Source organism: Myotis brandtii, unplaced genomic scaffold (genome assembly GCF_000412655.1).
Source record: "Myotis brandtii unplaced genomic scaffold, ASM41265v1 scaffold344, whole genome shotgun sequence".
NCBI classification, from domain to species: Eukaryota; Metazoa; Chordata; class Mammalia; order Chiroptera; family Vespertilionidae; genus Myotis; species Myotis brandtii.
Window position 1 is genome coordinate 3,022,010 of NW_005363247.1, and position 13,540 is coordinate 3,035,549.

General features: G+C 35.8%; 1 protein-coding gene and 2 pseudogenes across 1 annotated transcript in view; 2 read left to right on the forward strand and 1 right to left on the reverse strand.

The window, feature by feature from the left end:
* The window catches only part of POLR3G (polymerase (RNA) III (DNA directed) polypeptide G (32kD)), a 44,333-nt gene that overhangs the window by 16,102 nt on the left and 14,691 nt on the right, over positions 1–13,540 (forward strand). The window contains exons 5-7 of the mRNA XM_014543958.1: positions 1,212–1,262; positions 7,367–7,446; positions 12,118–12,264. Coding sequence (XP_014399444.1) covers positions 1,212–1,262; positions 7,367–7,446; positions 12,118–12,264 — 278 coding nt within the window. The remainder of the gene's footprint in view (positions 1–1,211; positions 1,263–7,366; positions 7,447–12,117; positions 12,265–13,540) is intronic.
* LOC106726993 lies at positions 1,927–3,253 on the forward strand (annotated as a pseudogene).
* Positions 10,250–10,682, reverse strand: LOC102263937 (annotated as a pseudogene).

The window sequence follows — 13,540 nt, forward strand, 5'->3', positions numbered from 1 at the left end:
GCATATACACACATATACACACACACTAGGATTTGGCAGACTCATTTGGGTTTTCCATTTTAATTTGCCACAATCACAGTTTTAGTCTGTAGTACCAATAGTACTCAGTTCTGTGCTCCCGAGTGATTTGCTTTTGAAGAAAGCTTTTGATAGCTTTTGAAGAAAGAACAAATCTAGTGTTAAGGGTTTTTAAGCTAAGCTCATGGATCTTTCTTTCTTTCAAGCAGACATAGACTATTTTTAGTTGTTAAGATGCCTTTTTGAAAGAACCATACTCAAGAGGGTTTTTTTTCCCCCACAACATTCAAAAATTTGCATTGGATATAGACAAGGTGGAAGGGGCTGGAGAGATCTCATCCAGCTCATTTATGTTGCAGATTAAAAAAAAAAAAAGTTGCCCTAGCTGGTTTGGCTCGGGGGATAGAGCGTCGGCCTACAAACTGAAGGGTCCCAGGTTCGATTCTGGTTAAGGGCATGTACCTTGGTTGCGGGCACATCCCCAGTAGGGGGTGTGCAGGAGACAGCTGATTGATGTTTCTCTCTCATCAGTGTTTCTAACTCTCTCTCTCTCCCTTCCTCTCTGTAAAAAACCAATAAAATACATTAAAAAAAAAAGTTGCCATTGAAATGAAGTGACCGACCTATCAGGGTGACTTGGATAGTGCTACTAGAACACAAGTTAGAGGCAAAAGAAGGCCCTGGAACTTAGGAGAGAGAGGAATAAAGGTAACGTGCCTGTGAAGAAGTGGAGGGGTCAGGAAAGGCACAGAGCAAGAGCATGCTTATGCTAGGTTTATTTTTAAAGGGGATTCTATATATTGTTTTAAAAACTTTTTAATCAACAATTTATCATGAATAACTTTTCATATCTATTCATTCCCAAAACTTTTTATGTAGAAAAATATTCTTCTACACTTTGCTTGTTATGAAAATTTCTGTCTTTAAAATCATTATTTATAAATAGCTGTTAAAAGAATGTTGTAGACATTTTATAGCACTATTTCAAAACTATTTTAATGAACACTTTTCTTCATGGGAGAAAATACATTATTGTGATATTTTGATACCCAGGCCAAATCTGTACAATCAGATTTTAAGAAATTTTATTTTCATTGCTTGAGCAACTGTTGTATTTTTGAAATAATTATGTCCAGTACCACTAATTTGTAGAAGGAACTGCAATTTTTGTATTTCTTTTTTTGGACATACAGATTGGAGAAGACTCCCAAGGGAGATGATGCCAAGGAAAAAATTCAAAAAAGGTACATTGACTAAAATAACAATCCAGGTAGGAAAAGGTTATTGCTTAAATTCTATCTAATGTGGAATGGTCAATCTGAAGCTACACTTAGTGTTCTGAATGCCTTTTCTTAAAATATATTGACATTTTGATTATTTTGCTAAAGCTCATTTTGTTGATTTTTTGTTTTGTTGATTTTCTTAAATTATGGAATTTGATGTGATAGGAAAGACTTTTCAATTATGTAGACAATTTTATTTGCATATTTGAAAATTTGTAAATGGTTATATTGCCCGATTTTTCATTTTTTAGTTGAAACATTTGGAATTGGTAAAATTTGGGGATTGGTAGAATAGAACTTTATGTACATAAAATACCAAAGTGAAAGTTTCCATTGTGTAGTGCTTTCATAATTCCACTGAGTAAATAATTGTTCAGTATCTACTTTTGCTGGACACTGCTAAGAGCAGTTAAATAGTGAGCGAAGTGGGAACAATCCTTGTCCTAATGGAGCTTACATTAGTAACAACATTAAAAGCAAAAACCCGGGGTGCCAACAGGAGGCGGAAGTGAAGAATGCGAATCCCTGCGGTCTCCTAGCAACGCGGGGGGATCAAGTGACACAACCAGCTGACTGCGGTGGAAGAAGACGCTGTAAGTGGGTCTGTGGCAACCACGACTGCCTGACCGGGAACCGAAGCCGAACATCGTCAGAATGTCGGGCAAAGACCTAATTGAAATCTTTCCCTCGCGACTGGCGCAGACCATCATGAAGGCTCGATTAAAAGGAGCACAGACAGGTCGAAACCTCCTGAAGAAAAAATCTGATGCCCTAACTCTTCGATTTCGACAGATCCTAAAGAAGATCATAGAGACTAAAATGTTGATGGGTGAAGTGATGAGAGAAGCTGCCTTTTCACTTGCTGAGGCCAAGTTCACAGCAGGGGACTTCAGCACCACAGTTATCCAAAATGTGAATAACGCCCAAGTGAAGATTCGAGCAAAGAAACATAATGTAGCAGGTGTTACCTTGCCAATATTTGAACATTACCATGAAGGAACTGACAGTTATGAACTGACTGGTTTAGCCGAAGGTGGGGAACAACTGGCTAAATTAAAGAGGAACTATGCCAAAGCAGTGGAGCTACTGGTGGAACTCGCCTTGCTGCAGACTTCCTTTGTTACTTTGGATGAAGCTATTAAGATAACCAACAGGCATGTAAATGCCATTGAACTTGTCATTATTCCCAGGATTGAACACACCCTTGCTTATATCATTGCAGAGCTGGATGAGAGAGAGCGAGAAGAATTCTATAGGTTAAAGAAAATACATGAGAAGAAAAAGATTCTCAAGGAAAAAACTGAGAGGGAATTGGAGAAACGGAAGGTAGCTGGAGAGGTGATGGAGCCTGCCAGTCTTCTGGCTGAAGAGAAGGATGAGGATCTTCTGTTTGAGTAATCTTGCCTGCTCTGGTTCTTCTTGCCTGCTCTCATTCTTTCAGAGTCCTGACGTGACATCATTTTAGTTCAGTGTGTAGGTTTGGTTCGTGTGGTTATTTTTTGGTCTAATTTCACTGGTTGTAAAACTTCCCTGGATGTCCATTTATGGGATTACTCTTGCAGAATCCTAATTTACCAACCATTGATCACAGATGAGATTTAGAGAACCTGCCTAGGAACTTGTAGAATTTATTCTGCAGAAGTGTCACCCTACCCCAATTATAAATGGTTACAAGTGATCGGCTTACCAAGCATATTAGGAAATTCCCCTTAGGAACCACAGTGGTCTCAGGCCAATACAAGGAGGCCAGCTACTGTAGGAGCACCTCCATTCCTACCCACCCACACCCCTGGCGCTGCTGTCTGACATAGCTGCAGCCATCCTGTGTTTCTGTGGTACTTCTCCAGCTCTTGGAAAGCCTTCCCTTAATTTACCTTGCATGACAGGTCTCTGTTTGTTCTCTCTGTCATGGAACAGTTGTGCCAGTTTGCATGTGACTGTAGTATAAACAGTAAAATGATTAAAAACAAAAACAAAAACCCACTGTCCTCACTGAGAGGTCAGGGAAAAGCTTTTTGAGGAGATGGAATTAGACTTTAGGTTCAAGAATGAATAGGAGTTTACTAAGATAAGGTTGGGGGAGGGATTTGGAGAAAGATCTGGTTTGAGAATGAAAATCATAAGTTTAATTCAAAGATAGTATTTAAGGGTTTGGATTTGCTGTGTTTTTGTTTTGTTTTTTAGATATAAAAATAGCAAAGTTGAATATGTTGTTGGATACAGAGGGAATGGACCTCAAAAGGGAGGTGGTAGTCATCAGAATAGATACTATAATTGAGACTATGAAAAAGAATGAGATTGTCTAGAGTGAAATTAAGGAACTTGGGCCAAAGCCTGAGCTTGGAGGAACACCAAAATTCAATGGCTGGTAGAGGAAACTGATTCAGTAAAGAAAGGAGATAGAGAGAGAGAAAAAGGAGTTGGAGGAGAAACAAGAGAGTGGAGTTCCAGAAGAGTATTCAGAGGTGAAGAGTATTTTAGGAGGTGGGCAACCATGCTAAAGGACGCTAGGCAATGCTGCTGAGAGGTCTATAAAGATTGGAAAATATAAATTAATTTTTGGCATGTTGATCATTGCTGACTTCAGTGAGAGCTTTTTAAAAGATCTGTAGAGGTAGAATTCAGCAGATTAGAATGGGTTAAACATTGGAATGGGAGTTTAAGAAATGGCGACAGTTAGCATAGAGGAGTCTAGAGAATTTTGCTAAAAAGAATGAAGAGAGAAAAAGGGAATTGCCAGAGAGTTTAAGAACAATGGGGTTAGTAACTAAGAGAAGAAATTCCACTCATACACCCTTTCTTTTTTCAGGCCCTGTTTATGTTTTTCAATAGACTTTTTTAAAGAGCAGTTTTAGATTCACAGCAAAAATGAGCAGAAAATACAGATTTCCCATATATTCTCTGCTCCACATGCACGCATAGCCGCATTGCCAACATCTCCCACCTTTGTTAGAGTCGATGAACTACATTCACACATCGTTATCACACAAAGTTCATAATTTACCTTTGGATTCTCTCTTGGTGTTTTATATTCTATGGTTTTGGACAAATATAAATATATGACATGCATTCACCATTATACTATCAAACAGAATAGTTTTAATACCCTAAAAATCCTCTGTACTCTGCCTATTCATCCCTTCCTCCTCTTAAATCCTGGCAACTACTGTTCTTTTCACTGACTCCATAGTTTTACCTTTTCCAGAATATCATATAGTTGGAATCACATAGTCTATAGCCTTTCATATTGGCTTTTTTCATTTAGTAATATGCAATTAAGTTTCCTCCATGATTTCTTATGGCTGATAGCTCATTTATTTATAGTGTTGAATAATCTTCCATTGTCTAGTTCAGCGGTAGGGAAGCTTTTTTCTGCCAGGGGCCATTTGTATATTCAAAACATTATTCGTAGGCCATACAAAATTATCAACTTAAAAATCAGCCTGCTATATTTGGTCGAAAATGTAATTAACTCACCCCTAATACTTTGGCAGGGCCAGACCAAATGACTGCTGGGAGTTTACAGCCGTGGGCCGGATGTTTCCTACCTCTGGTCTAGTTGTACAATAGTGTTTTATCCATTCATCTACTGAAGGGCATCCTGGTTGCTTCCAAGTTTGGGCAGTTATGAATAAAGCTTCTATAAACATCCATTTTTGTGTGGACATAAGTTTTCAACTCCTTTGAGTAAATACCAAGGAGCATGATTGCTGGATTCCATGGTTTTAGTTTTGTAAAGAAACACTGAACTGCCTTTCAAAGTGGCTGTACCATTTTACATTCCCAACAGCAATGAATGGGAGTTGCTGTTGCTCTGCATCCTTGCCAGCATTTAGTGTTTTCAGTGGTCTAGATTTTTACTATTATCTTGTTTTAATTTTTCTCAATAACCTATGATATGGAACATCTTTTTATATGCTTTCCTTCCGTTTGTATATCTTGTTCAGCAAGATGTCTGTTAAGGTCTTTGGCCCATTTTTTAAATTGGGTTTTTGTATTCTTATTGTTGAGTCTTAAGAGTTTTTGGTATATTTTTGGATAACAATCTGTAGGAAAACACACTCCTGTGTTTTTCTCCTTTACTCTCATACTAATACCAATCACACTATTTCTGACACCAGACATATGGAGGTTTTTTTTCACACCAAGCAAATCTCTGCAACATCAACTGGGTGTCTTACAATTCAATTCAATTCTGACAGAAACTGGAGTTAGTACAGACCCCACAGGTTAAGGGCTCAGTCCCACGAGTCTGCTTCCCATTTCAGATGCCAATTATGAGTAGTAGGTTCCCAGGTTACCCAAACCTGTCTCTGACTTGGATACAAATCAGATGTCCCCATGACTACTCCTTGAATTTGATTTGCCAGAATAGCATATATTTGGCCAAAGATGAAAAAATAATTCATGTTAATATTTTGAGGTTAAAACAGTCTTTTAACAAATTTTGGTAATTTGACACTTCTCCCCCATTTATACATATATGAATTAGGCATTATATAAAGTGAGAATAATAAGTAGGAAAAGATTCTGAGTGGACTTGAGCATACAGTTTACTTTCTTGGTTAAGAAATTAGTAATTTTAATAAGTTTATTTACCTGACCCTGTTCTCTAGTACCCATTTAGCAGACTTATGTGTTATGAAATTTAAATAAAATGGTAAAAGAACCTTTAAGAAGAAGACTTAATGGTGTGAATAAATTACATTTTTAGCTAATGTTATCTGGCATCAATATTATAATATGCTAGAGGCCCAGTGCACGAAATTTGTGCACAGGTAGGGTTCCCTAGGCTTGGCCGGTGATCAGGGCCCATTAGGGCCTTCTGCGCTGCCCCCTGGTGGCCAGTGCACATCTTAGCGAGCGATTGAACTCCCAGTCTCCTGGTCGAACTTCCAAGGGGACACTTTGCATATTAGCCTTTTATATATATAGATATTGAGCTCTTGTTCATTTATGATACTATATATTTATGTGCTACAGTTCAAATTAAACAGACTTTGCCCACAAGGGAGACCGAGAAAGTTACCCATTATTAAATCTAACCATTACTTTTGTTCCAGCAAAACCTCACTAATATATATGTTTGGGAATTCTGAGTTTGGTGATTACCCAAGGGGCAATTTGGAATGACACAGTAAATTATAATTCATTAGTTATGGATCATCCACCACAACTAAAAATGTCTTCTATAGGTTAAATATTAAACTTTAACAAAATTACATCTTTCTGAGCCATATTTTCTTGTTGCCAAGTAATTTCTAGGTATTTATCATGATTTGGGGAAAGAAATTTAATACTTTCTTATTACAATGACAATTTTGTAGTATATTATGATGCTTTGGTAACTGATTGGCAGGACCTATGTGTGAAATAATTCCCTAGTCCCTGCAGTTTCAGAACAGCCTAAAATGCAATATTTTTATATGGCTTAAAACAATATCCCAAAGGCATTAACACATTTTATTTATGTTGCTTTAAATTTTCAAATTCATATGATAGATATGTTCACATTAACCGTTTTAATCTTCATTCCAAATATAGTGCTATGTTGCACTGAATATAACCTCTTTCTCATCTCTTTAACCATTGGCAAATGCATATTTATTCTGCACTTGTTTTTTATTTTCCAAACTTGGTAAAATTGCCCTAGTTACAGTAAAATACACTGATCAGTGAACAGGAAGCCAGTGCAGATGATATATTTGTGAGGCTTTTCACTGGTCCTGTAGTGACTCTATTGGAGATAATATTTTAGCAGTTTTAACCTGAGTGGCATTAATTGCCAGTACAGATTCTCAGTACTAGTAAAAAGATATCTAGTTTCAGTCTTAGAAAATATCCTATTAGGTGATTATCATTTATTTATCATCATGGAAAATTGGTGAGGTGTGCTGATTTTTGTTGTTTATTCTTTAAGAAAATCAATTCAGTCTGCAAATTATGTGATTGCCCGGTATGGCATACCACTATGCTAGGCAGCATGTTAGAAGGCAAAGAAATATAATATACCATTTCTGTTATTTACTAGCAAAAATGTGTTAACAGTGGTTTTACTTCAACAGGTCCCAAATCCAAAAAGGTGAACGATACTGGCAAAGACACTTCACTCACTAATACTGCAGATGTATTGAAAAAAATTGAGGTAAAGTTTCCTTCTTACTATAAGAGTGAACTGAAAAAATTGCCATACCACCTTTGCCTTCTTCAGCCTTTTCACCTTTTCTGACATTTTAATAACATGTGGAATTGACAGATCCGAGCCCAGCACACAGGTAAGCGGAGAGGTTTGACATCGTTGGCTGGGAGATAAGGGACACCATTCTCTCCTTCTCTACCACCCGCCTGTCAACTTGCCTCGCCTTCTGTCACCTGCCTCCTTTTCCACTCTGTTCCTATTTTTCCCTTGCATTTAAATTATGCATGGGGAAAAAACGAGTTACATACCTAAAACGTATTTCTTTTAAAAACCTTTCCGTTTTTCTCCTATTGTTGTATGTGTACTTTTTAAATATTTTCTAATGTCTCATGTTAATTGTAGAAGATTATATTGAGGGAAAACCATAACTTATGGAACTTATTTTTATATTTCAAAACCAAAATGATGTAAAATTCAAAAGTTTAATTAACTGAAAATTCCCCCACCCATTCCGTTTCCCTCCTGTAGACAACCAATGTTACAAGTTTCTTATATATCCTTCCAGAAATATTTTATGCATAGCAAACACAATTTTTTTCTTTAATTACAAAAGATAGCATATACACTCTTGTATTTTCATTTTATCACTTAAAATATCTTTAAGATAGTTCCAGGTCAGTCTGTATAGACTAGGCCAGCCGTGGGCAAACTACGGCCCGCGGGCCGTTTGAAATGAATAAAACTAAAAAAAAAAAAGACCGTACCCTTTTATGTAATGATGTTTACTTTGAATTTATATTAGTTCACACAAACACTCCATCCATGCTTTTGTTCCGGCCCTCCGGTCCAGTGTAAGAACCCATTGTGGCCCTCGAGTCAAAAAGTTTGCCCACCCCTGAACTAGGCTATTTTTTTTTTTTTTTTGGCTGCACTATAAGAATGAACCATAATTTTTTAAAATCAATACACTACTAATGGACATTATGTTTCATGTAGTGTTTCACTACTAGAAACAATGCTGAATTCATGTCAAGTATGTCATTTCACATGTGTAGGGTCGATTTCTAGAAGTGGATTTGTTGGGATGGTTGTTACATGTATTGTATAATATGGATTAATATTAACAGATCACTGTCCATGAAGGGCATACCAATTTATTGTATCATGCAGGTAGTACCTTGCATTGATGGTGATGATGATAATGATAACCACCAGCACTTATTGAAAACTTATTATTTACCAGGCTCTTTGATGATTTACATTCATTATGTCCTTAAGACTTCATTACAATAGGCGATATTTTGTTCCTTACAGATGAGATGGGTGTTATTATCCCTTCCTTACTTTAAAACTTTTACTTGCCTGGCCAAGTTGGCCAGCTACATGGTAACAGAAACTCATATTTTTGTTATTTTATTTTGACCAGTGCTAGAGCTGGAGAAAACATGGCTGAAAATAAAACCAAGAGGAATAGTGTTGGAGGAATAGCGTTAACTGTCAGGTTTAACTGTAGTGGACTGATTGATGGGGTTGCAGACCTACCCAACTTGTATTGATTGAACACAGATTCTGACTTTTCATAAGGCTTCCTGGAAAGAAGTTGCTAAGTTGGCATGTGCTATGAGAAGATTGATTTGGACCTCTGACTGCGGTTTCTCATCAGATCAGATTGTTTTCTTTGTCCCTGCATTGGAACACCTTTTCCAGTACAAACATTGTTAAAACTGGAGTTTCAAATCTAGAAACTCCAATGAGCAGTTTTAATAGAGCAAAATTAGCTTCCAGGTGACTCTGTTACTGTTCATTTCTTCAACAAAAGCAGTTGCAAGTTTTATTGTAATAAAACTTCTGTGGATGGAGAGGGAGTGACATACACTCAGATTTCATAATTAACGTGTGAATCACTAGACACCAGTAAACTAACCTTTGAGCTTCCTATTTTGCATGACACACAAAGAGAACTATAATAGGGTGGCCATTTAATATTTAAACTAGAAGAACTGTTTCCTATCTGTAAATTAATTGTTTTTAAAGTGTTTTCTCATTATATTATTCACATTATTCTTAAAACAAATATGTAAAGTAGTAGGCTAAATAGTTAAATCTCATAGAAGAGAAAATGGAAACTATTACATAGATGAACCAAAACTAGTAGCTTAATGCAAAAAAAAATGAAGTAATGAGACAATGTGTGTAGTACTTAGATCATTTTTTAAATTCCATAAATCTGCTATTTGTTAACTGATCAGGTATTTTATGGGTTTGATTTAGGTCTATGTCATAGAAATAAAGTTGAAGCTATTTATTTAAAGGTATTTGAGCCCGGCCTGTGTTGCTCAGTGGTTGAGTGTTGTTGACCCATGAACCAGGAGATCAGAGTTTGATTCCCAGTCTGGGCACATGCCAGGTTTGCGGGTTCAATCCCCAGTAGTGGGTGTGCAGAAGGTAGCCAGTCAATGATTCTCTCTCATCATTGATGTTTCTATTTCTTTCTCCCTCTCCTTTCCTCTCTCTGAAATCAATGGGAACATTTTTTAAAAAATTAAAGGTATTTGAGGTGGCAATAATGGATATAAAGTATGGAATGAATTTTATATTTCTGTATAACTAGTTTAAATAATTTCCTTGATAATTATGAAATAATAGCTAGTAGCATGATTTTTCAAATGCAGTGCATACTTTGCACATAGTTAAATACAATTCACTTTTACCTACACAAATTTATGGTTTCATTAAAACAGAAAATAAAAAAATCCATATATTAATTAATATTAACATAGCATCATTATATATGTGTGTGTATATATATTTTGTCCATTGAGGCATTGTATTTGCATGTATGTATTACATCCCTAGAAAAATAATTCCAGGACTTTCCCTCCTGTATGTTTTCGTCTTGCTTCTTCATGGTCCGTGATGCCCACTGAGGTTGTCAGTACAATGAAAGCAAACTGATGGAATGGAAGCAGATTGTTCTGCCATTTTTCTAGATCTTTTGAGGTGCACATCATATCTGGGGCTGATTACTCCACACTTGTTCAATCTGCCTGTGAGTTTTACAACATATTCCCCAGCGCTGTGGTCATCAATAATTTCAAATTTGCCAATGTGACCATGCTTCATCATCACAGTTAGAAACCAGATGACTTTGGAACATGGCCTAATAAGAACCTGGAGTTTGCCTTCTTTTTGGCATTGTTCATAGTCCTGAGAGCATCAGCCAGGACATTCATGTACACCATTATGGTGGCATGGGAAGATGGCAGAAAGAGATGTGTACATGTACTTTGTGTGTGTGTGTGTGTGTGTTTATAGACACTTTAAAATATCTATAATTATGATTTTGTTCACTTGCAGTTTTCCAAAGGATTGCCACTTATAAAACATGCACACATTCTATTGTAATAATAAGTTACATAAGGCAAGATGGATTAGTATGAAGATAAGAGGTCTTTTTTGTTCTGTCTGAGTGGGGTGAAGTGACAGGAAAGTAGAGTTTGAATTTTGATGGGAAACTGAGTTTATCTGATGTAGTTTTTTTGTTGCCTTTTATTTCCTTAAATTCAAATTTGAATAATAAAGAAATTTCTAAAAATAAATATTTACGAACCAATAAAGGAATAACTAAGTTATAGTTGCTCCAAATGTAAAATGTGTTTTTATCTCTATATCTACTCTACTAAGCAAATATCTTATAATAGGATGGAGTATTTGCAAATTTATGAATTAGTGTTATGATTACTGTTTAAGATTATTCACATCTTAGCTAAAGTGATCTTATGCCTTAATTATGAATATTAATATGTGAAATTATTGCTGTGCCCATCTCCTAGAAAGTTTGTGAAATCCTATCACTTGTGCAAATTAAGTGTAGAACATTTTAGTGATTGAATAGTGACAGTAATGAAGACAGCTCATTTTTTATCAAATAGAAGAATATTGTTGGTATTCATAAAAGAATATGGGGATTTGTTAAAGTTAAAGTTATGAGATGATAGCATAGTGATTTTAACAGAGTGGATAAGTAGAATCATCAGGCAAAGTTTTCTAACTCTGTATCTCTCTTTTGCCTCCTCTCGCAGAGTTGTTAATAAGTGCTAATGTTGACTGAGTTGAGTTAATCTTTCTTTTTTCTAATTAAGAAGCAAAATTCCTGGAAAATGGGAAGTAAATAATGAAGAAAAGAAATAAAAAGACATAATCTACAAATAGGATAACTCACCACAAAATGACTTGATATTGTTTTAAATAATTTCACTTATAAACTGAAACATAGTCATTTGGAAATAGTACCATTACATTCTCTTTTCTCCTTCTATGTTAGAAGGAAACAAAAGAACATTCTGAAAGTTCTTCATAAACTGAGTCAATTCAATATTTTTGACTGAGGTGTGATAAAAATCACAAAAATAAAGCACTGTGTATAGAGCTGATCCCCCAGCATCACCTGGGACCCAATTATGAAGTAATGAAATAAAAGAAAACTCTAGTGTCATGATAAGACAATGAGTTCCTCCTTTCTTGGGTTAACTCACAATTTCCTATATGATGCCCAGGAGGTGTTGGTAAGGGAGAATTAGAATAAGGTGATAGGTGACAGTGTTCTCTTGAGGCTGAGCAGGGATGTCAAAGTTGATAGGGTTACCAAAAAAAGTTAATTAAGTTCATTTATAACAGGAATTGGAAAAAACAGGTGATGGTGAAAAATCAGATGAGGAAAATGAAGAAAAAGAAGGAAGCAAGGAGAAAAGTAAGGAAGATGATGATGAGGAGGAAGATGATGCTGCAGAACAAGAGGAATATGATGAAGAAGAGCAAGAAGAGGTAATGGTCTATTTTGTAAGGATAACAAAGTAATTAAGGTTAAGAATTATCCAATAAGGAATCAGATATATGGAATAGATGAAAATGAGCACCAAGTTGATGGGAACCAGGTACATATTTTTATCACTGGCATCAATTCTTTTCTATCAAGAGAATTTTTATAGCATTGTTGTTATAATGATGCCAAATTGAATATAGGAGTTAAAAATAAAATGATAGGCAACTTTGTAAGTGGAAGTCCACCAGTTAAGGAAATAGGTAAGATTGATTTAATTAAAATTTATTGACATAAAATTTTACTAGTAAAACAGCAGTTAAGGGCTTAGTTGTGTAGGTCTGAGGGGGAAATCCCTATACCACACAGTGCGTGTAGACAGTAGGAAAACATTTATAATCCAACCTCAGGTATCTGACTGAGTCAGAAGTGAGTGTTTTGGATTTTAGATTTCCAACTTTGAGAAACATGGTATGTTTCAAAATAAGCTGGAATCATTCCAGATGTTTTTGAGCAGGGTAACTTTGTTGGTCATGCCTCGTTGGGACTTGTAGAGACCACATGCAGTAACCTTAGGCTGAGAGTTTTTTCTCCTTTCCTATGATCTTTGTCTTCACTCCATTTCAGCTTCTCACACCACACTGAGTCTTCCCCTGAAACTCTTCCAACTATGAAATCTTTATTATTTGCTTTAATTATTTTACATTAAATTTCATATTCTTTTGAAATTTATATTTGTGTAAAAGGAGAGATACGGATCTATTTTTACCTGTTTCCAGATAGCTAGCCAGCTGGTAACCTCATTTATGAAATAATTTGCTTTCTTCATTGATTTAAAATTCTCCTTTTTCAACTGTTAGAGTCCCACATCTACTTAGAGACATTTCTGGACTCTATTCCATTGTTCTATTTCTGAACCATCGTTGTTCTAATGACTAAAATCTTCTAATATTTTTAGGGTATGTTACCCTTTTTCAGGATTTTTCTGAGTATTGTTTGTTTATTCTTCCAGATAAATTTTAACTCTAAACATTTTTAAATTAAACATATCACATTTGTCTCCAGTTTTCTTTCCAGGTCATTCACTTTGTTTCTGAACTGACATGATTAAAACTACCAAACCCTCTGATCCTCTATCTCTACTTCATTGGTTCCCTGTCTTTATTTCCTTCCCTAAGGAGCCCTTGCTCACCCTTCAACTTCTTTGTTGCTATTGCTCTTATCCCTTGGTCTCCCAGAACATACTCAAGACCAAAGCAAACTTGATCAATTACATTGTCT